At 41.9% G+C, this 23,481-nt stretch overlaps 1 protein-coding gene across 1 annotated transcript in view; it reads right to left on the bottom strand.

Annotated features, from left to right (window-relative positions):
- Nucleotides 1-23,481, bottom strand: part of SCN11A (sodium voltage-gated channel alpha subunit 11) — a 139,451-nt gene that overhangs the window by 42,362 nt on the left and 73,608 nt on the right. The window contains exons 12-21 of the mRNA XM_043442313.1: nucleotides 22,997-23,194; nucleotides 21,942-22,115; nucleotides 19,353-19,482; nucleotides 18,091-18,329; nucleotides 12,765-12,944; nucleotides 9,594-9,962; nucleotides 6,751-7,173; nucleotides 4,355-4,474; nucleotides 3,513-3,627; nucleotides 844-998 (exon numbers count right to left, since the gene is read on the bottom strand). Of these exons, the coding sequence (XP_043298248.1) occupies nucleotides 844-998; nucleotides 3,513-3,627; nucleotides 4,355-4,474; nucleotides 6,751-7,173; nucleotides 9,594-9,962; nucleotides 12,765-12,944; nucleotides 18,091-18,329; nucleotides 19,353-19,482; nucleotides 21,942-22,115; nucleotides 22,997-23,194 (2,103 nt within the window). The remainder of the gene's footprint in view (nucleotides 1-843; nucleotides 999-3,512; nucleotides 3,628-4,354; nucleotides 4,475-6,750; nucleotides 7,174-9,593; nucleotides 9,963-12,764; nucleotides 12,945-18,090; nucleotides 18,330-19,352; nucleotides 19,483-21,941; nucleotides 22,116-22,996; nucleotides 23,195-23,481) is intronic.

Here is a 23,481-nt window from a genome sequence, read left to right as displayed (position 1 = left end):
GGTGATAAAACAGAAAATACTGTTGCTCAAGGTGAGGGTATGTGTGCAGAGGAGGAAAGAAGGACAACAAGGTGAGGAGAGAGAGCAGAAAGGAGTTCATGACCATATGGCTAGGGAGGTTGATCGATTCAGTTATTTCCAAAGCTCATCAGAAATCACAACATACCTCAATTTAGGATACACCTAAAACAGTATCTTTTCCCCTCCTCTCAAAGGATCATGAGTGGTAAAAAATACCAAGGCAACTTATATCCTATTCTAGCCCCTGTAGACTTCTCCTCCTAAACATTTTATCTTTTAGAAAGCAACACGAGGACCATCAGGAAAAAAGAGAATAGGAGCATTGCCATCTAGAGGAGGAAACATGTAGGATACATTGAAAATGTCTAGAAATCCTCCAGGAATGATGGACAGACTTGGAGTTAAGGTCAAGATTCCAATAGCCACTTTAAAGTGCCAATCTGGGGACTTCCCTGGTGGTTCAGTGGTTAAGATTCTGTGCTTCAGTGGCAGGGGGCACAAGTTTCATTCCTGTTCAGAGAACTAAGTTCTCACATGCTGTGTGGCATGGCGAAAAAACAAACAAATAAATAAACACATAAAAAAGGGCTGACGTGGGTCATGCGTCCCACAGGTAAAGCATCTTCAGCTTGGGGATTTCCCAGCTGTAGCATTTCTTCAGAACATACTGGCAAAATCCTGTCCCCTAAGGGGCTACACCAACAGAAATCCCACTTCTTCCTAGTTTCCCCACATTCACAGTTCCTTGAAGGGCCAAGTCAGAATGAAACCACCCAGCCGCCTTGCCCCCCAGTGTCCCCACAAGACCATGACACAATTTACCAGTGCCCCACTGCTCAGCAGAATCACAAAGATAATAAAGCTCTCAAACCAGCTGTGTTTCACTATCTGGTAGCAGGTTTTTCGCAGGCTCCACCATGTGATCCAGGAGGACTTTCTCTTGTCCACAGTACAGCATAGAGAGCAGCAATTCAGGCCTACAAGCAATTAGAGAATCACTATCATTAGTGTCTATAATACATGTGCATTACTAGCCCAACTCTTCACCCTCCTTGTACACACCGTGTAACTTTGCAAATCCTCCAACTAAAGAGTTGGAGTCTTTTTCCAACACTTTGAATCTGGGTTCAGCCATGTGACAACATTTGGTCAACACAGCAGAATAGGGGTCATCATATGCCAATTCAGACTCAGTGAGAACTTTAACAAAGATACAGAACTATAGAAAGTATTAAAAAGAACCAGTGAGAACTGAAGAAAATAATAACTGAGATGAAAAAGAATACAACACTGAGATGAAGAATACAATAACTGAGATGAAACCGTTGAGAGGATGCAGAAGAATGAAATTAGTGATCTGGAAGACAGGTAGTGGAAATTACCCCATCAGGATAGCAAAAAGAATTTTTTTAAATGTGAAGAGCTTAAGGGATCCCTGAGACAACATCAAGTATACTAACACTAGCAATATAGGGGCCTCAGAAGGAGAAAAGAGAGAAAAAGGACAGAAAACTTATTTGAAGAAGTAATGACTAAAAACTTCCCTAACCTGGGGAAGGACAAAGACACCCAAGTCCAGAGATGGGAGCACAGAGATTTTCAAACAAGATGAACCCAAAGAGATCCATGCCAAGACACATTATAATTAAAATGTCAAAAATGAAAGATAGGGACTTCCCCAGTGGTCCAGTGGTTAAGACTCCATGTAATCAATGAAGGGGGCATGAGTCTGATCCCTGGTCAGGGAAATAAGATCCCACATGCTCCAAGACATGGCCAAAAAAAAAAAAAATCATAAAAAAACTAAAGATAGACAATCTTAAAAGCAGTAAGGGAAGAACTAGTTACATACAAGAGGAACTTCATAAGTCTATTAGATGATTTTTTGGCAGAAACTTCACAAAGCAGAAGGACTGGCACAATATATTTAAATTTTTGACATTTTAATTATAATGTGGACTGCATTATTATCATGTTATTCAATTCTTTCCCACATTTTCTAGGTCTTTGTTGAAATTCTTACTAAAATGAAGTTCTCCATTTTCCTCCCTAGTTTGGTGAAAACTCTTATGATCATCTCTTTGAATTCTTTACCAGGTAAATTACTTAACTCTGTTTCTTTAGGATTTTTCCTGGGTTTTGTTTTTCTTTAGGGTTTTGTTCTTTCATTTGGAATATATTCCTCCATATGCTTATTTTGTTTGAATTCTAGTTTTTGTTTCTATGAACTAGGTTAAATGGCTACCTGTCTTGGTATTCAAGGAATGGACTTGTGTGGAAGTGTCCCCTGTGTAGACAGCTTGCACCTGGCATCTTCAGCAGGGTTACTGGGGCTGAAGCTTGCCAGGAGCAACTCCTGGGGAGCACTTAGGTATCTGAGGCCACCTATGCGAAGCAGCTGACGTTAGAGTGGGCTTGGGCTGCAGTCAGGCCTTGGGGAGTGCTAAGTCCAAGGCTACCTTGGTGGGGTAGCTAAAGCTGGAGTGAATGAGGGCTGGGGAGAGTTCTGGGCATGAGGCAAACAAAGGTGCTCTCTGCTGCCTCTGACCCCACACAGGGATCCAGTACTTCTCTGTGCATTTGGCAGAAGCTCTAGGATTAGAACATGGATTTCCTTCCTCTGTTCATGAGATTTCCCAGGCAAGAAAATGGGAGTAGGTTGCCATTTCCTTCTCTAGGGGATCTTCCTGACCCAGGGATCAAACCTGGGTCTTCTGCTTTGCAGGCAGATTCTTTACTGTCTGAGCTACCAGCGAAGACCTGACTAACACAGTAGGGTTGGTACATGGATCTCTTTCTAGTATAGTTTAGATGCCCTTTAAACTGCTATTTCCTTGTTGATCCCAAGGTGGGTGAGTCTGTGCTCTGGCCCCGCAACAATATCCCTTCCTACTCTAGGTCACTAAGTTGAGGGTGCAGTTCCCATGGTACCATGTCTCCATCTTTCCTACCTGATCTATATGTTCTATGTGCAGTAGCTGTTCTATCAGTCCTCAAGTCTTTTTCAGGGGGAACTGCTCTACAAGTTAAGTGTATATTTGGTGTTTCCATGGGTGGAGGTGAGCTCAGGGTCTTCCTACACCACCATCTTGGATGCCTTCTCCCAGAGAAAAATCTTGAGAGATGAGTTGAGCACCTGGCAAAAGCTCTAGCCAACCCCAAATTTATGGTCAAGTTCTCTTGATCTATGACCTCAAGGATATCCTGACAATTGATGTATTGGGAACTCTACCAAGTGGTAGGAATACTGGCTCAGTAGGCTTTCTAGAAAAGTTTTCCCAAGTTTCTACCCTAGAAGTTGGGCTGTTTGAACTGACCTCACCTGAATCAAGAATTTCCTGAAATGGTCTCAAGAATCCAGGGGAGACTCTCTTCACTTTTGTCTTCAGTAGAATTAGAAAGAAAGGATCTGTCAAACTATAGAGCTTCAAAGAATAAGAGAATCCCATCCAAATATTTCATGAACTGAATGTAGGAATACTGCCACTTACCTTTGGGCAAACACCTCTCTGGTTTCTTTTTGGGAACCATTTCAAGTACCCGCATAAAGGGATCCTGTGGATCAATGGTGCTACATTCTGAGAGCATACTCGTAGCATCAGACTTCTATATATCAGAACAAAGGAAAGGGGGAATCATTTCCCAACACTCTCTGTCATCATGGTTAATACCTAATATCTTATTTTAGGACTTTTAATGTATGAAACTAGATAGGTATGAGGGGTGTCTAGAAAGTATCCCTCTTGTTAGGTTCTTTCCTAAATGCTCTGACCAGCCCTGACTCCAAGACAGAATTCTCTAACTCCTTCCCCTTGGATGATGAAAGGTAAAAGCACATGACCCAGTATCTCAATCTTTTCCTCCCTCCAAATCTTACCTCTGATTTGCTGACAAACCATACACACAGAAGCCAGGTGAGGAGGAGGAGGCCACTTTACTGACAATGAAACTGTCAGCAACCTCAAGTCCCAGAATAATAGGCCTAGAACAGGGGTTGTATTGATTTTACTTTCCAGGAGACACTTTGGCAATGTCTAAAGACATTTTTTATTTTTGCAATGGTGGGGAGGATTCTATGTGCATCTAGTGGGTAGAGGCCAGAGTACTGATAAACACCCTACAATACACAGAATAGTCCACCATAATAAAGAATTATTATCTGGGTCCAAATGTCATCCTGGAGAGGCTGAGAAACCTTGGCCTAGATCTTTGATTAATGATCTAATTTTGACAGTTTGCTCTGTACTAATCTTGATATTTTTCCATAGTGGCTATTTTGAGCAAGCTAAGTGGATGAGCTATGTTTCTTCTGGGAACACCCTGGGAAAATTACCTTCCGGAGATTCTGTATTAACATAGGAGGATCATCTTCAGAGAATACATCAATTTCCACACTCTGAATTCCTGGACTAGTGGGATCCTTGCTCTTCTGATGGACTTCACTGGCCTGACACTGAGAAACCAAGAGTAGAATTAATACTCCTCCTGGACATCTCACTTGGGATGAAACAAGTTTGAATTCTATTCAGTGTTCTGTTTGTCATGAAAATTGTGACATTATTTAACTTTTTCTCTTTAATTTTAAAAACTGCTCCTGAAAAAACTCAAAATAATTCTGGAAAAACTATTATAGGAGACAGATAATGAAACTTACTCATAAGTAATATAATCAAAACAACATGATTTGATACAAAATTCAGCAAATAATTAAGAAGTGAAACTTACTGTATCCTTTCAATTCAATGGCTAAATAATAAATCATTTAATAAATGGTACTGGTATAATTAGTTATCTCTGAAAAAATACTACAATGCCATAATACAGTAAAAATGAAAATCGATAATCACTTGATATTCTAATGTAAAAATACATGAATAAAACTATTAAAAGAATAATTTGGAAAGTAATTCTTTTAGGTACAGAGGATTGGCTTAGCAAAATAGGTAACCAAAAGGCATAAAGAAAATAATGAAAATATATTATAACATAAAAATTAAAAATGAATTTTGTCTGATGACCTGCAGCTAAATCCAAGAAGGATATGCAAAGTCACATCTTAAGAAAGGTTTCATCCTAAAACATATGTGAAGGTTCTTGTGAATCTGACATTGTATGGGCATAATTTAAGAATGCTGCTCCCCGCTGAACACATATACACAAAAAACAGGTACATATTATCTATGGACCAGACACAGAACAAAATAAAGTAATAACAGTTTAAAGCATGCAGCAGGTAATGGAGAATAAAAGTGTCCCATGTGAAAAAGGAAACCATAGTTATATCCAAAGCTTGAAACTCTGGGCTAGATTGAAGTTCTTGTACTTAAAAGAGAAAGTTAAAAGAAGTTGTGGCCAATGCTTGGGGTTACAACTATACAAAGCTGCATGCCTAAGGAGGCAGGAGGAAGTACAGCCTCAGAAATAAGATCTGGGCAAAGAGAGCCACTGGCTTAGATCTGCAAAATGCGTAGTATCACTATTAGAGAAGAATCAGCTGCCAATACAAGACTTAGTTCTGAAATGGATCTCTTAGAAGGGTCTGTTAAAGATACCACAGAACTTAGCCTGAGGTGAGAGTGATAGACTCTCCCACAAAGATGAACTTTCAAATTTACATTCCAAAGTGTATGATGAGACAAACATAGAATCAGTAGTCCTCAAAAATTAACTACAGGGAGGTTAATTTACTTGAGGAAAAAGAACAAAATTAGTATAGTAATCTAAAAATGTCACTAAAATCAATACATTTATAAAAAAGATATTCAGAGTGTTGCTTCCTAGTTGGTACAGTAAGGAGCTCTGCAGAATGTTCCACAGTAAAATTAACATAAATGGTGGAAAATATTTGTAAAAAAATATTTAAGGTTTCTGTAAATTGTCCTAAGGGCATACAGCAAATGAAGAAATATTTACTTTAAAAAAAAAAAGTCTATGCTATTCAGTAATAACAGCAGGAATCTATGGCACTTTTGCCATGACCTGCTCTCTCGCTTCCCACCCCCAGCTCAGTTTGATGGAAGCTCCACTTTAGGCAGATGTGACCAAGAAGACGGGGCTCCCTCTGCCCTTGGCTCCCAGTGAAGAGACACGTATCTCCTTAGAATGTGCAGGTCACCAGCTTTTCTCATCTCCTCCAAATCTGAGTTGAAGAGGCTAAATTTCTGGTGAATGTGGTCAAGAAGTTGGATTTCTTTTTTCATTTCAGTTACTACTCATAGGACAGAGACTCTATTCCAAGTTCAAAACCTTGGCAATACTGGGGCCCTGATCTCCCTTACTCCAGCTAGTTTGCAGGGCAGAGATTCCATGCAGGAAGAGGGAGGCTGAGAGATGAGAGACCACTGCCCCTCGGAGCACCCCGGGTAGTGGCTAAGACATCCTCCCCAGGGTGGCAGGCAGTTCATAAGAAACAAAGTCTCTTTTTACGCTATATCCACTTCACCTTCCACACTCCTTTTCCCACCTTTCAGTCAGCTCCCACTCTGTATTTCTGTCGGTGCTCAACCAAAGGCATTTGACTCCCTCGTTGCCCCAGCCCACTCTGAACTCCTCTGATATCTCCCACCTGTGCCACATGTGGGACCATGATTAGAACCAGCCCCAGATGTGCAGCACCACATTTTGTACCTTTATCATCTCTGCATCGTGCTCAGGACAGGGCAGGCGACCAGTACCCCATGGCAACTCCAGCTTTAAACGATCTCTGAGTCTGTGTATGAGCCTGCATACCTGTTTTCCAGCCTCAGGTTGTGTGACAGCCTGTGCCTTGTCTTCACCAGGGGATTCAGCATCATCTTCTTCCTCTGCAAGTGGGGCCAACCAAGTCCGCTCATGCAAGGTCATTGGTACAGAAGTTAGTACACCAAACTCCTCCCAGATCTCTGGGCCCTTTCTTATCCCTGTGACCAGGGGAATGATATCTTTGCTCTCTCCACCAGGGCCTTCAGTCACCTCTTTTTGCTTTGATAAATGTTGCCTCCTGCACCGCTTCCTGAAAAAATGCTCAAGAGTATGCATTACAAAACAAAAAGCCCAGCGAAAACGATCCAGGGCTACCTGGACTTTGGTTTTCTTGACCTTTCCTTCCAAGTGTCCATTTCTCTCCTCATTGCTGAAGGAATTGAGTAGTAAGGCAATGAAGAGGTTGAGAACCTAGGAAGGGGCAAAGAGAGAGGGACATAGGGAAAGTTTAGCAAAGGAAAGAATACAGTAGGGTTCCACAACAACTTTTCCCCAAGACTGGAAACAAAATCAAATGAACGTTCTATGTCCTTCTGTCTCCCAAGAAAGTTCATCTATAAAATAAAGAAAAGGAGAGAAGATTGAGGAAATAATAGAGACATCAAGATAAGACCAAAGAAAATTGAAGTTAAAGGGTGCAAACAGCCAGATGCAGTCTGTCTGTGTATAAGCAGTGGGTATTGTAGAGCCTGGCCAGGGTAAGGTGAAAGGCATAACCATGTGGCAAAATCAGAAGTGGATATTCCTTGGGGATCAGCCGGAATCATGAGGTAGGACTTTTGCTGGCATTGCCCACATGGATATGAGTCTAATGTCTAGGACCGCTGTGAGGGCCTCTCCTATCGGCACAGTTTGAGAGATGGTACGCTTGTGCAGGTTTTTTACCTCTTTTGTTTGTGGCTCTCACCAGTTCAAAAATATACAGCTTTCTGGGGAAAGTGTTTTGTGGGTGTTAATGGGTCCAGTCACTCTTCCTCAGTTTCACCATGAGAATTCCCAAGTCTGAATCTTTGCTCAAGTTACCCTCTATTTGCTAAGTCCTCTGTTGCCTCTGAAGTGCCTTTTTCAAGTACCGTGTCTCCCACAATGTCTTTCTTAACATTCCCTTCCCACTCCCTTGATCTTGCATATTTCCTGCTGTCTACTAACACCATTTATTAGATACTGAGGACAGTTAATTATACTTGTATGAGGATCATTAATTATATTTGCACGATAGTCCCAACTCAGTTCTGAAGATCTTATGCTCAGGTATCCTCGTCTGTCTCCTATCTCATTACACCCTCAATGGTGTACACTTAATTAGTTTCTCCATAGACCATGTTTCCAGCTGTAAGTAACAAATACAGGGCACGCTTACATAATAAGAAAATGCCACATGACAAGACGTTTGAAACTAAAAGACGGGACCAATTATGCCTTGACAATAGGTTTGTTCCACCTTCAGTCTACCTTCCTTAGTGCTGACTTCGTCTTGCTTTGGTACTTCTCATGGTTGCATGGTGTTTGCGGTTCCACCAAGAGTCACAGTCATAAAAGGGCTGGAGGAAGAAAAAGGATCACTTTTTTCATCATTCCTCCTTCCTCCTCTCCTTGTCTTCCTTTCCTCTCATCCTCCTTCTTTTAAACAGCAAGAAACCTGACTCTATGGACATTTCTTTACATCTTTGTTGTTACTGTTCAGTTGCTCAGTCGTGTCTGACTCTTGGCATCCCCATGGACTGCAGCATGCCAGGCTTCCCTGTCCTTCACCATCTCCCAGAGCTTGCTCAAACTCATGTCCATGGAGCTGGTCTTGCCATCCAACCATCTTGTCCTCTGCTGTCCCCTTATCCTTCTGCCTTCAATCTTTCCCAGCATCAGGTCTTTTCCAATGAGTCGGCTCTTCCCATCGGGTGGCCAAAGTATTGGAGCTTCAATATCAGTCCTTCCAATGAATATTCAGGGTTGATTACCTTTAGGATTGACTGGTTGGATCTTCTTGCAGTCCAAGGGACCCTCAAGAGTCTTCTCCAACACCACAGTTCAAAAGCATCAATTCTTCGGCGCTCAGGCTTCTTTATGGTCCAACTGTCACATCCATACATGACTACTGGAAAAACCATAGCTTTGACTATACAGAGCTTTGTAGGCAAAGTAATGTCTCTGCTTTTTAATATACTGTCTAGGTTTGTCATTGCTTTTCTTCCAAGGAGCAAGCGTCTTCTAATTTCATGGCTGCAGTCACTATCCATAGTGATTATGGAGCCCAAGAAAATAATAGCAGTCACTGTTTCCATTGTTTCCCCATCTATTTGCCATGAAGTGATGGGACTGAATGCCATGATCTTAATTTTCTGAATGTTGAGCTTTAAACCAGCTTTTTTACTCTCCTCTTTCACCTTCATCAAGAGGCTTTTTAATTCCTCTTCACTTTCTGCCATAAGGGTGGTATCATCAGCTTATCTGAGGTTATTGATATTTCTCTCCACAGTCTTGATTCCAGCTTGTGCTTTATCCAGTCTGGGATTTTGCATGATGTACTCTTTACATCTATGGACCAAATTAAGTAAAAAATTCCTACCTCAGTCAATCAGTGGCGATTTGAATAATCACTTGGAGTAGGATAGACATTGGGGCATCTTTAAAGTACTAGATGACAGGTTTTCTTTCATGCTTACCATACTGTCTTCAAATCAAATTCAAATGCAGATTTTTGAGTATTATATAACATTAAATTTATAATACTATATTTAAATAACAATTTTCACTAGTAAAGTGTTGGAAAAGAAGCTAATGCATTTGTTTAGCCCATGCATTTAAAACAACAACAACAAAATGGAGACACTCACCACAAGTTTTCCAATCACCATGATTGACAGAAACACAATAATGCACAGTGTTGGGTTAGCTGCTTGCATACATTCCCACATGTTTTCAATCCATTCACCACAAAGGATGCGGAATACCACCAAAAAGGAGTGGTAGAAATCCCCCATGTGCCAGCGTCGTAAACATAGGACTTCAGGATCACAGGACTTTAAATGATTCTTTTTGGAACTGAATTTAGAGCCGAAAAGCTGCATGCCAACTACTGAGAAAATAAAGACCACAATGGCCAAGACCACAGTCAGGTTTCCAAGGGCTCCAACGGAATGGCCAATGATCTTAATCAGTGTGTTTAAAGTTGGCCAGGATTTGGCTAACTTGAAGACCCTCAGCTGTAAAAAAAATAATAATAAAAAAAAAGACAATAAACAAAAATGGAAGAAAAGCCAGGTAGGACAAATTCCACCGGCTCAGCTATAATTCAAATGACTTGTTCCCAAACCATAGCATTTATAACTTTCAAAAGACTTTTCAAAGCCAAATCCATCCTAAACATGGTCAGCAACTCCATGCCCCAATCTGATATTCACCTGTATCTATTTTTTGTTTTAAAAATGAAACATTTGGTCTAATTTTTTTAAATGATAAAGACTTTGGGATCATGATGGTGGAACTGAGTATACACATTAATTAAACAAAATGAATATATTGGAACCCTGTATAATATTGGTTGTTGCTGTTGTTTAGTCACTAAGTCATGTCTGACTATTTTGTGATCTTCATGGACTGTAGCCCACCAGGCTCCTCTATCCATGGGATTTCCCAGACAAGAATACTGGAGTGGGTTGCCATTTCCTTCTCCAGGGGATCTTCTCCAGGGATTAAATTTGCATCTCCTGCATTGCAGGCAGGTTATTTACTGCTGCACCACTGGGGAAGCCCCCAATATGATGTTGTTCAGTCGCTAAGTCATGTCCAACATTTTGTGACCCCATGGACTGCAGAATGCCAGGCTTCCCTGTCCTTCACTGTCTATACTAAGGGTCAAAAACTCTGGGCCCAGGGCCAGATCCATTCCATTACCTGCTTTCACATGGCCTGAGAGGTGAGAAAGATTTTATACCTTTAAATGGTTGGAAATAATTTTTTAAACATTTCATTACACATTAAAATTGTATAAAGTTCAAATTTTCATGTCTGTAAATAAAGTTTTATTGGAACACTGCCATGCACATGCGTACTATAATGTCTACAGCTACTTTTGTGCTATGATGGCAAATTGAGAGGTTTCTACAGTGACCATATGGCCTGTAAGACTGAAAAAATTTATCATCTGGTGTTTACAGACAAAGTTTGTTAACTCCTGCATTATATAATTGAGCTCACAAGTTGATGTATTGCGCCTAGGAGGAAAAAGGCAATCAACTACTCAAGCCATGTTCTCTTTTTCCAGAGAGAAATTCTCTCCATGGAAACGTATAGACCTTACAGGAGACAATAACAGAAAAAAGCACAGTAACTAGTTTCACAGATTATTTCTTATATTAACTTTTAATGTAAACTGATGGTTTCACTCCAAAGTACAATCTTGTTAAGTGTCAACTTTTGGGTTGGCCCAAAAGTTCATCTGGGTTTTTCATAAGATGTTAAAGAAAAACCTGAACAAACTTTTCGGCCAACCCAATATTTGTGGAGGGGCAGGGAGATACTGCAGGTCAGTGAGACTTCTATCACAAGAGAGGGACCAGGACCACTGCTGTCTACACAGAGGGGAACTAGGGGCATCTCAGGGAGAAAATGTAGTTCTATTCTTGTCCACAGACAAAGTCATAGAACTCCTTGCCTCAGAGCATGGCTGTAATAAGCCTAACCATTAGTAAAGCAAATGTAATTTTGTTCACTCAAGCACCAATAAAACTTTAGGGAGCAGCCTGATAATGCCTGATTTTAAGCAGTGTGATTTTCTAATATATGCCAACTATAAAATGTATGCTTAAGTAACTGAATCAAATGTCTTATTCCACAGGTTGAGAAATCCTATCCACAGAGAAGGAGAAATATTGTATGACACCCTTTATATGTGAAATCCAAAAAGAAATTATATAAATGAACTTACTTGAAAAACAGAAAGAGACTCACAGACTTAGAGAATGAATTTATGGTTGCCGGGGAGAAGGATGGGGGGTAGAGATAGTTAGGGAGTTTGGGATGGACATGTACACACTGGTATATTTAAAGTGGATAACCAACAAGGACCCACTGTATAGCACATGGTACTTTTTTCAATGCTATATGGCAGCCAGGATGGAAGGTGAGTTTGGGGGAGAATGGATACATGTATATGTATGGTTGAGTCCCTTCACAGTTCACCTGAAAATATCACAGCATTGTTAATCAGCTATATTTCAATATGAAATAAAAAGTTTTTAAAAAGAAAAAAAGAAATCTTATCCAAGCTCCCTCCAAAAAAGTAAATCTTTGAAAGAGGACAAGAGGTAACCTTTTGCAGTTTCCTGATTCCCTTCCCAGATGTGATTTCTCTGTGATTTCTGCCCATACCTCCCATGGGGTCTGCCTTATGGTCATTTCTGGGCCATGTCTTATATTTTCCCTAAACCACAAAGCCCTTGAAGGCAGTGCTTCCCTCACCTTTGAGCCTTCCCCCGTACATATCAGGTACTCGGCAAAGGTTACTGGGGTGCCTCCAGTGGTTTGTGGATGAAGGGCAAAGACTACAGAAAAGGACCATGCTACTGGCAGCAATGAGGAGGGACGCTGTGGGACAACACCCGCTGGCAGCACCTGCCCCCACCCAGGGCTCTGTTGTACATACCCCCTTGGTAAGCTCAGCTGTGAGGGTGCCTGGCTTCGAGTTCTGTGGGGGAAAAAATGGTCGGAGGGGGTTGCACACAAAGCAAGGAGCACATCCTGACACCAGAAGATGTAAGTTTACGTCTGGTTGCCTGAAGGGTCATCTTGTGGCAGGGGAGGGAGGAGAGGAGGGGTTCGACTGAGAAGACCGTCTGGGACTCACAAGTGTATTATAGACCTGGGTGGCAGGAGGAGTGTGATTCTGCTTCTCAGATTAAGGTAAGACAGTAAGCTTTATTCTGAAACTAGTTATTGAACTCACTGAAGACTCTTCAATCCTGGCAGATAAGTTATTCAGTAAAATAAGAAAGTAAGTGCCTTACCACTCTTAAGGAACGAAATGATATCCAACTCCCTGAAACTATATGGTTTAATATCACATCTGCCAAACTCAGAAGAGCAACAACGCTGTCAAAAATGTTCCATCCTCGACGAAAGTAGTGGTAGGGATCCAGTGCAATGATTTTTAGGCACATTTCAGCCATGAAAATGCCAGTGAAAACCTACAGTGAGACAGAAGAAAAAAATGAGAAAAAGAAGGTATATCCAAGGGAATTACAGAAGTTACAAAAAAATAAACTGTATTCTCATACTTGATACAATTGATACCCTGCAGTCCATGAAAAAAAAACATCTACCACTGTAGCATGGACTTCACTTTACCTTTCCCCCTCTCCCCAACACCCCGTCCCACCATGGCCTCCACTCCAGTATCACCAAGCTAACAGGCATCAGGATGGAGAATAAATATTATTTTCCATTCTGTTAAAAAAAATAAAGCAAAACTGGCTTCTTGGTAGATGGCAGAGTAATAGGAAGAGTCAAGAAATTCCTCCTCTGAATTCTCTTTAAGATACTAATAACTCCAAAGCGAGGGGAGTACACAACAGCTCTGAAAAGTAAAGATAATTATCATTCATAAACCAAAAAACAAGAGCAGTTTATCTAAACACTCAGTCTCAACACTTTGGTCAGAAAAAAAAATTTTTTTTTTAAATTTTAAGGGCCCAGAACAGAGAATTGAAATAAAGACACTACCAGACAGCAGCAACCTGATATAGAGGATAAACCCTGAGTTGGTTATGGTTGAAAGAAAGGTTAGTGATTCAGAATATAATCTTAAAAACTCCCTCAGAATGCAGGGCACATCATTCCAGAACAAAATATTAAAGCATTAAAAGAAGGGAGCAAGAGTTTAAAAAGCACTAAACTATGTCTTTTCCACAGGAAAAATAATTCTTTGTCTTTAACAATTAGATAAATTCAGGCTTAAGAAATTTGCAAAATGTTGCACAGTAGCCAAATTCAAAGTTAAATCTATCTCCTATATCTTTGCAGAAAATAAGGCAAAGCATTTCTTCATAGCAAATAGCACATTCTCTATCATAAACACACACAGAAATTAAGCAGAAATGAGAAAAACCATAGTGTGAAAATAATATAGTAGTATAAAAAGGGTTTTTGGTTTTTGTTTTTTTTTATAAAAGATGGTTGGACTTCCCTTGTGTCTCAGGTGGTAAAAAATCCACCTGCAATGTGGGAAGCCTGGGTTCGATCCCTGGGTTGGGAAGATCCCCTGGAGAAGGGAAAGGCTACCTACTCTAGTACTCTGGCCTAGAGAATTCCATGGACTATACAGTTGCAAAGAGCCAGACACAACTGAGTGACTTTCACATAAAAAGGGTTAAAAATCTTTTTAAATGTTGTTCATTATAAGACTCTCCTCTTTAATTCTGGAAACAACAGCAACAACCTATAAATTATTAAATCTCTTTATTAAAAGTAACAGGTGAAACAGACATTTCTCCAAAGAAGACATACAGATGGCTAACAAACACATGAAAAGATGCTCAACATCACTCATTATCAGAGAAATGCAAATCAAAACCACAATGAGGTACCATTACACGCCAGTCAGGATGGCTGCTATCCAAAAGTCTACAAGCAATAAATGCTGGAGAGGGTGTGGAGAAAAGGGAACCCTCTTACACTGTTGGTGGGAATGCAAACTAGTACAGCTGCTATGGAGAACAGTGTGGAGATTTCTTAAAAAACTGGAAATAGAACTGCCATATGACCCAGCAATCCCACTTCTGGGCATACACACTGAGGAAACCAGATCTGAAAGAGACACGTGCACCCCAGTGTTCATTGCAGCACTGTTTATAATAGCCAGGACATGGAAGCAACCTAGATGCTCATCAGCAAAAGAATGGATAAGGAAGTTGTGGTACATATACACAATGGAATATTACTCAGCTGTTAAAAGGAATTCATTTGAATCAGTTCTAATGAGATGAATGAAACTGGAGCCCATTATACAGAGTGAAGTAAGCCAGAAAGATAAACACCAATGCAGTATACTAACGCATATATATATGGAATTTAGAAAGATGGTAATGATAACCCTATATGCAAAACAGAAAAAGAGACACAGATGTACAGATTCTGGACTCTGTGGGAGAAGGCGAGGGTGGGATGTTTCAAGAGAACAGCATCGAAACATGTATATTATCTATAGTGAAACAGATCACCAGCCCAAGTTGGATGCATGAGACAAGTGCTCGGGCCTGGTGCACTGGGAAGACTCAGAGGGATCGGATAGAGAGGGAGGTGGGAAGGGGGATCAGGATGGGGAATACACGTAAATCCATGGCTCATTCATGTCAATGTATGACAAAACCCACTACAATATTGTAAAGTAATTAGCCTCCAACTAATAAAAATAAATGAAAAAATAAATAAATAAAAGTAACAGGTGGTCTATTTTTATAATGAAATGACTATTTGTAAAATACAACCCTAAAATAAAATGACACAAGTTAAAAGGATGGGCAAAGCTAAACCCCAGATAGGCAAATAAAAAGAAATCAAGAGTGGCAGAGAAAAATCAAAGCTCATATTTATCATTTCCCTTTAAATATTGCTGCCTGTGTGTGGGTGTACTAAGTCTCTTCAATCTTATCCGACACTTTCCAGTCTTGTCTGACTCTTTGCGACCCTATGGACTTTAGCCCACCAGACTTCTCTGTCCACGGGATTCTCCAGGTAACTGGAGTTGGTTGCCATGCCCTCCTCCAGGGGATCTTCCTGACCCAGGGATCAAACCCGCATCTCCTGTGGCTACTGCACTGCAGGCGAATTCCTTACTGCTGAGCCATCAGGGAAGCCCCCAATACTGCTGTCTATCTCTAAAATGCCACAACCAGTGCCTAAAAGCATGCAGGGTTGTGTGTTCCACTTAACTGTGCAGGATTCATCTCCATCCCCTTTTGACCCACTCTTCCTCCTCCTGTCTCCTTCAGGTTTTAGGTGTCTTAGCCTTACAGCATCACTAGATGCCTGGGGAACCATCAGCTTTGCAATGCAATTCAATTGCTACTTTTGACTTCTCGGGAGCTCAATGGACTCCCCTTGATTCAAGCAATTCTGAAGCCTAGAGAGCCTATTTCTGAGCGTAGTCCACAGAACTCCACAGACCAGCTTATTCCTGCTCCACCCATCAGAGGATGGAAGTCTGAATGTGTTCCTTCAAGCCCAGTGCTCCAAGGCCTCCCATCATCACCATCATGGGGGCACAACAGATAAGGTGGCTGCTTCCTTTCTGCATGTGTAGCGAATGGGGTGAATGGAAGGGATGCACAGGCTACATAATCAGCTTTGCGTGTTTCTCTTCAATTTCCAGGACCCAGGGTCCAGCTGCCGCCTGTGTTTTCAGACACCAACAATGTCTCTGTGCCTCCTTTGGCCTCTGGAGAAGAATGTCAGTTAATTAGCCACCTTCCAACTGCAAAATGCAACTTCACCTCAGTACCTGGGATGCCTGGTCAGTGGAAAATATGAGAGGTGGGCTTTGGTTACTTCCAGTAGTTGGATCAACAGGTGAAGTGATAGACAGACCACCTTTGAAATTGGGAAGCCCTGTCTATGGAGACAACCCTGTCAGAGATTTTTTGAGTATTCTCTGGAACTTACCCAATAACTCTATCTACCAGGAGGTACTGAAAGATGGGCCCTGCTGACTCTGCTGAGGTAGGTACTGTGGCCCTGAGGTCACATAACATTCTCCCTCCAAATGAAACAACCTCATCAGGCCATTCTGGGACACCTCAACAGGAGAGAACCAAACACCCTGGCCTGGATCCCAGAAGACCCAGCCTGTTAGAAGGTTCATCGTGCAACATGGAGCCTAATCCAACACATGCATACCCAAAGGGCACTTCTTCCTAAAGGCAGTATGTGAAAAAGAACTTAAATACAGACTATCTATAAGGAGACCCACTCTGGTCTTATACTGTAGTTCCCTGCTCTTCTTCACGGGATATGGAACCAAAGGTGACAGGCAACTGTCTACAGTTCTACACCATCCTAAACTTGATGCATAGAGGCAGCTCTGTGGACCAACTCCTGATTCAATAGGTACTTTGGGTTCTTGTCAATGTAAAAAAATTTTTAAACATCCACACATGTACATACTTGGAAATATTCTGTGGGGCTAAAAATGATCATCTTTTCTAGTAAGACCATAAGAAATTAGTTTCTTCTTTGTATTTCCCTTGTTTTTAAAATTAAAAAAACAAGTATTGCTTTTTAAATTAGAAAAATAACATAAAACTTTAAGAAGAAAAAACTTGACATTCTGATAAGATTTTTAGCTAATTAACTCATTAGCAAATTAGGGTGGAACATTCACTGTGTACTTACTATTTCTGGTACTTGGGAAACTAATTTGCCCTTGGGCCTTCTGCAGGAATTATGAATTAAAGTGAACAGTTCTTGAAAAGTCTGTTCCCCTATCTTAGTTTTCCCAATTTAACTGAGACTATTGAAGCAGGTTCATCTGGAACCCCACCCCAGTTCACTCTCCACCTTGCAACCCACTCCTGGGAAAGTAAACCTCCTTCAGCTTCCAGGCCCTGACTCACCTTTACAGGGAAAATAACACTTAGCAATGGCAGTCACATTATTTTGTGACACATGATGTCATCAACATCACTAGGTACCATGGTACTCATTACCATGGGTCCTTGGATATGGTTAATATTTTCTTGATTATCCAAGATAGTTGACCTTTTAAGATGTCTACTTACAGACTTCCTGGGTTGCACAGTGGAGAAGAATTTGCCTGCCACTGTGGGGGACAGAGGTTTGGTCCCTGGTCCAGGAAGATTCCACATGCCATGGAGCAATGAAGCTCAGGAGCCACGACTGCTGAGGCCACATGCCCTGAGCCTGCGCTCAGCAACAGGAGGAGCCCCCGCTTCTCACCACATTGAGAAGCCTCGGCACCGCAACGAAAAGTAGCCCCCACTCACTACAACTAGAGAAAGCTATAGAGCAAAGCAACAAAGACTCAGCACAGCCAAAAAACAAGATGTCTACTTGCTTCTGTCTTACCAATGAATGACTCTTTAGTCATCCATTAGACGACTAAAGACATCCCTTAGCATACTAGAGAGTGAGCAGGGGCCCATTGAAAGTTACTGAAATGGGTAAAAATAAAATTCTAACAGTCATTTTTTCCCTCGACTCCACCTAAGAGGACCAAAGACCCATGTTAGGTTAGACCATGTACAAAATATCTAGACTTGAGAGAGCCATAATTCAAAGTGTGAAATATGTTCCATATTTTTAAAAACCTAGAATTACCAAGTTCCCTGTGTACAATATATTCTCAAAATTCTGGTCCATTTTGTAATGCTCCATGGCTAAGAAGACAGTGTTGATTATGATGCAGATGGTGATGGCCAGCTCAGTGAAGGGATCAGTCATCACGGTTCTCAGGACCTTCTTAATGCCTAGCCACCAGGGGCTACAGTCCCACACGAGGTATTTGGACGCCAGATTTTCCCCGCACGGGAGGCACGGCTCCTGTGATTTTTCCTGTTCTGGAGAAGAAGAATGGAAAAGCACTTGAGGAGTTAGCGCTGTGCCAGTCTGGCTGCTCTTTGCCTGTGTGTCCTTCTTCCCTCTTCCCCGGCACCTTCTGCGCTACAGCACGATCAGTCAAGAAGAGTGTTGATGTGTAGCTAAAAAGGTTTCCCACACTCGGCTTTCATGTGGCACGGTCGAGTAAAAGCCTTTATATGTGTTATGAGCACCTGGGAGCGGGGCTGCACTGTCAGAGATATGGATGGGAAAGTCAACACTGACTGGCTGTGAACCCATGAGAGAGACAGACATGAGCCCAAGTTACGTTCACCCAAGGCAGACCAAGGTGGTGGCTATACCAGAGCACAGGAAGCTACCAGGGCCCAGGGGAAAGGGAGATATTCATCAGGGCCATCTACAAGCACCGAAACAAAAGGCATGCAATCAGTTGATTTCAGGTCAGAAAAGGCACCCTGAAAAAAAAAAAAGGCACCCTGATTTCCACACAGTGTTAGGGCTTCATGAGGGGACTCAGAAGTGCTAAGAATCCATTTAACCCCATTCTCGCTAGAACCTGAGTCCTGCCCTTGAACACCAACCCCTCAGTTTGGTCCCTGTTACCTGTTGTTAATCAGGTCCCTCAGATGGTACCAGCCTGCATGCACAGGTCTTCTGTTGCTCATGACAGATTCCTATTCTAATTTCATTGACAACTGTCACCTCCTGGAAACTTCTATGTCTTCTCTCCTTTGGCTGACTATCATTGTCACCGAAACCTCCTGTGACTGTGTGGCCTGAACAGGAAGTCTTCTTAGTGCTGTTGGTCCCACCATTACCCAAGCGGCAGCTCAGGGTAGGCCCATAGCGAAGGCCCGTTTCTTAAAAGCCATGTTGCTCACATGCTCCAAAGAAGCACTGGGAGTCACTTTGCAGAAGTACCCATGGTGGGTTGCAGAGGGCTTCTAGGGAGCTGGAGAGAGGGAGAAGGGAAGGACACTGTTGAACTTAGGCTCCCCCTTGGTCTGGGAGGCAGAACTTACCCTGCATGGTAATGGTAAGGATGCTGACGGCACTCAGCGCTCTCTGCCTTTGGAAGGAGTCTCCGTGCTCATCACAGTGGTCCACTGACAGATTCTGGGACAGTCGTTTGGTTTGCTCAAGGAGGTGTGGCTGTAAGAGAAGGCATGGTGGACCTTCTGAGGGAAGGGGTGGCCTCTCCTCAAAAGTTGACAAACTTTGTTTCAATGACACATGCAGTGAAGATGCTCAACTCACTTCAACTTCACTGCATGCCAAAGGTTCAATTTTCTTAATTCACATTTAATACATAAGAGGAATATGGGTTGAACATTCATATTTTTATGTATCCACATTTCTAGAGTCTAGAGTTATACCTACAGAAACATTTATTTCTCTGTGTTGTATTCATTGTCAACAACAACAACAAAAAAATTACAAAAACTAATGCACAATGGTTTGGGGTATGAAAGCAATAAAAAGTGTAATTTAGAAACAATGTTTGAAAGGGGCAGAAGTGGAGGATAAATTCAGAAAGGTGAATTGAGGCCAGCCAGTGAAGTGCCTTGAGTGGCTGTCTAAATAGATTTTAAACAGACAGTAACTCAGACCTTCCTAGCGTTTCAGGGGTTAAGACACTGCACATCTAATGAAAGGGGCATGGGTTTGATCCCTGTTGGGGAACCAAGATCCCACATGCCATGTGGCAAAAATGCCAAAAACAAACAATAAAAAAAAACCCAAAACAAAACAAAAAAATTTTGTAACTAAGGACAGTCATATAAAGATCACAAAATCCTTATACTAGTAAACTTCAGGTACTCTTTCAGGCTGTGTCTAAGAGTTTATTGATTTTCACCTTATCTAAAATTCTAAAGTATCTAGAAATTAAAAGACATAAACCTCATAAACCTTCAGCTATCCAGAAAACTCAGGTAACTGTAATTACCTATTCCCCCAAAAGTTCTGACCAACCATGGCCTTATAGGGAACTATCCCTTTGTTCTAAAGGCAGCCTATAGTCTTACAATAGCCATTTCTTATTATTCTATTAACAGTTAAAGGGAAAAGACATTTTATGTTAAGAATGAGGAAAAACATCTACAATACTAAAAAAATGCATGCAATTTCTTGACTATGCTGTGATTTGACAGCAAAGAAGCCTAGTCTAAACCATGGGATCTTACCCTGTCATTCCACCAGGGAACTGCTCACAGCAGTGGGGGAGGTCCATCCATCTACTTCTTCAAAGGCCCCTGAACTCTCTTTCCCCATCCCAGGATCAGATATGCACACCCACTTTCTGCCTCCTTCATCTTTCCACTACCTCAGGAAGGAGGCTCTAGCCATTATTCCCTGGCCTGTATCTCCAATATCCTCCTCTCTTCTGATTTCTCTTCCTCAGAACTAAATCATGTTCAAACATCCCCACCTTAAATAAGATTTCTTTTTCTACATCACACCCTCTCATAGCTTCTTTTCTGCATATCCCACTGCCTAAACAAGAGCCTGGCTTGAATGCCCCATGCTGCTGCTGCTCAGTCCCTAGTCACGTCCCACTCTTTGCAACCCCGTGGACTGCAGCACCCTTGCATATAGGGTAAAGAATTAACTCCCTGGCTTGGCTTCAAGGACTATTGTAAATAGTCTGCATCTTACCACTAGAGCCTCTTGCCACCATCCCCACCAACCTCACACACACACACACACACACACACACACACAGAGGTGTGTGTACACATGCACATTTTCTATTGGGTCATGTTCTACTCTCCTTTGCTTCCAGGCCTATGCATGTGCTGTTCTCTCTGCATATGGAGCTTCATTCTTCCTTTAACCTGGTTAATTCATCCCTTCAGCTTACACACTACTTCCTCTAGGAACTTTTTTCTGATCCACTGCTCTTTTCCCTGTCCCCATCAAGTCTGGGGCTGGCGGTCTGAAACAGATGTTATTGTTGGTCCCATCCATACATCCTCAGGCTTTCTTTGGCAACCCAAATAACTTTCACCCTAACACATAGCAAGTCATAAATTATTGTTTCCTGACTCCAGAAGTCTTGAACCAATGATAGGCCAAAGGTAGTGTATAAATAGTGGCCTCAGTCCAAGGAGATTAAACTGACTTAATAACGCACATCAATTGACCACCTTCTCTTCCATGTATTGCTTCTCCTCTCCTTTCTCAGTACTTCCTGCGATCACTTCCCAAATAATCTACTTGTCTAAGGTCTCTAACATTTGCCTTGGAGGAAATAAACACTGCCCCTGAAACATTGCTCCTGCTCTGCTCTCCCTGTGACCTCATGTTGGTTATCACACTGAACAGTAACTGCCTTCTTGTCACTGTGCCTGCCTTATGAGATGTCTGTGTTATATATCCCATGTATCCCCAGTACCTACTCCAGTGCCAAATAAACACTGTCAACACTTTAAACAGACATTTGTAAATAAATGGATAACTGAATAGACCCATGGATGCAGGGAAGTATGTGCAAATAGATGAATGGATAAATGACTAACTGAACGAATGAATCCTTTCAATTAGGTTGACAACTTGACCTGTCCCCCTGAGCAGTGCTCAAATATCGTAGTTCCTTGGCCAAAACTTGCCTTTTTTGAAGAATCTTCCTCAGAATCTGATCCTGGAATCTGGTCTTGCCCAGACTTTCTTAAAAAGAAGGATTTTCTTTTCTTACTACCAAATAGCTTTCTCTTCTTTGGGGAAAAAGATGATGCTTCAAGGGAATTAAGTGAACTTCTGTCAATTCCCATGGCAACCAGAGCCTTAAAAAGTGAACAAAAGCAATTAATGAACAGATCACACTCCTCATAGAACACTGCAAACGACTTCCACCTTGGTGAGCATTCTCCCCTCTCTTCTGGTAGCACTGGACCATTTCAACTGCAAATTGCCCAACTGGAGTATGCTAGCTTCATCACTGTTTCTGTGGGGAATGTGTCCTGTTTGTTCATGATACTCCAGCCCTTGAAGGCAGGGTTGACTCTCCAATATCTCTGTGCCACTAACCCTTAGCACAGTGTCCTGTATGTGCTAGGTACTCACTAAATGTCTGCGTTTAATGATGCAGATATCAAGCACTTAAGAGGGGTTTCCTCCTGACAAATCTCTGCAGAGGATGCTTTTCTTGAATCTTAAAACTGCCTTGAAATCTTAAAACTGAATCTTAGAATCTAAGAACTGAAAAAATATCAAGATGCCAGTGAAACAATAAGAAGGGCCTGTAAATATAACAGGAATTACAAGAAGGGAGAGATGATCACGACTATCATCTCTACAGCCAGCACGATTGCTTTCCAAATGCTCTCAAGCAAAGTCCCTGGACACAAATATCTCCAGCTTCCCACAAGAAAGCCTAGAGCAGAGCCTTCCTTTTCACACATATATCTAGCCAGCAATTTTGGATCTGTCTTTGAAGGCTCACATTCAGAAAGCCAAAGATCATCAAAATCCCTTTCTCAAGAGCCCTGTGTCTGGGCATCTTCGTGAAAGACTGTAGCAGAGCCAGCTTCAAGGGGCCTAAAAATTCTCAGAAAATCACCAGTTGGGAAAGCACTGAGGCCAGGCCTTGTGCTTAAGTGTCAGACCTCACAGCCTCTGGGATGCCTCCAAGCAGATCCCACTAACAGATATCATGTGCCCCTACCTCCTTCTCCTCCTTTAACAGTTGCTGGGCTTCCTGAAACATCTTCTCCTTGGCTTCTGTTTCAGCAGCTACATTCTTGTTCTGTTCCTCATAAGTCATGGTGACAACAGCCAGGGTTAAGTTAACCAAGTAGAAAGAGCCCAGGAAGATGACCACCACAAAGAAGAGGACCGAGATGAGCCCTGAGGTACGCACGGTCTGCAAGGGACAGAACACATGGGGTGACTTCACCTGGAGCAGAGATTATACAGTAGTGATTGGTCTCTCCCCAGCCTTGATTGGCTCAGCTGCCCACAACCTCGTCTATTGCCTCCCCCATCAACTGGAGCTCCTGATGCTCTGTCCCTCAGTGAGGAAGTACCATCTGTACGTTCACACAGAAGTCCTAGTGACTTGACTATGACTTTCTCATGGGTATTTGTGTTTTTTACATAAAAATGGCAAGACAGAACAATGCAGCATGAAGGCTGAAGTACTAGTGGTGG

The sequence above is a fragment of the Cervus canadensis genome, chromosome 22 (assembly GCF_019320065.1).
Source record: "Cervus canadensis isolate Bull #8, Minnesota chromosome 22, ASM1932006v1, whole genome shotgun sequence".
Taxonomy (NCBI): domain Eukaryota; kingdom Metazoa; phylum Chordata; class Mammalia; order Artiodactyla; family Cervidae; genus Cervus; species Cervus canadensis.
The sequence above is the reverse complement of the archived record's forward strand: the minus strand, read 5'-3'. Positions and strand labels throughout refer to the sequence as shown.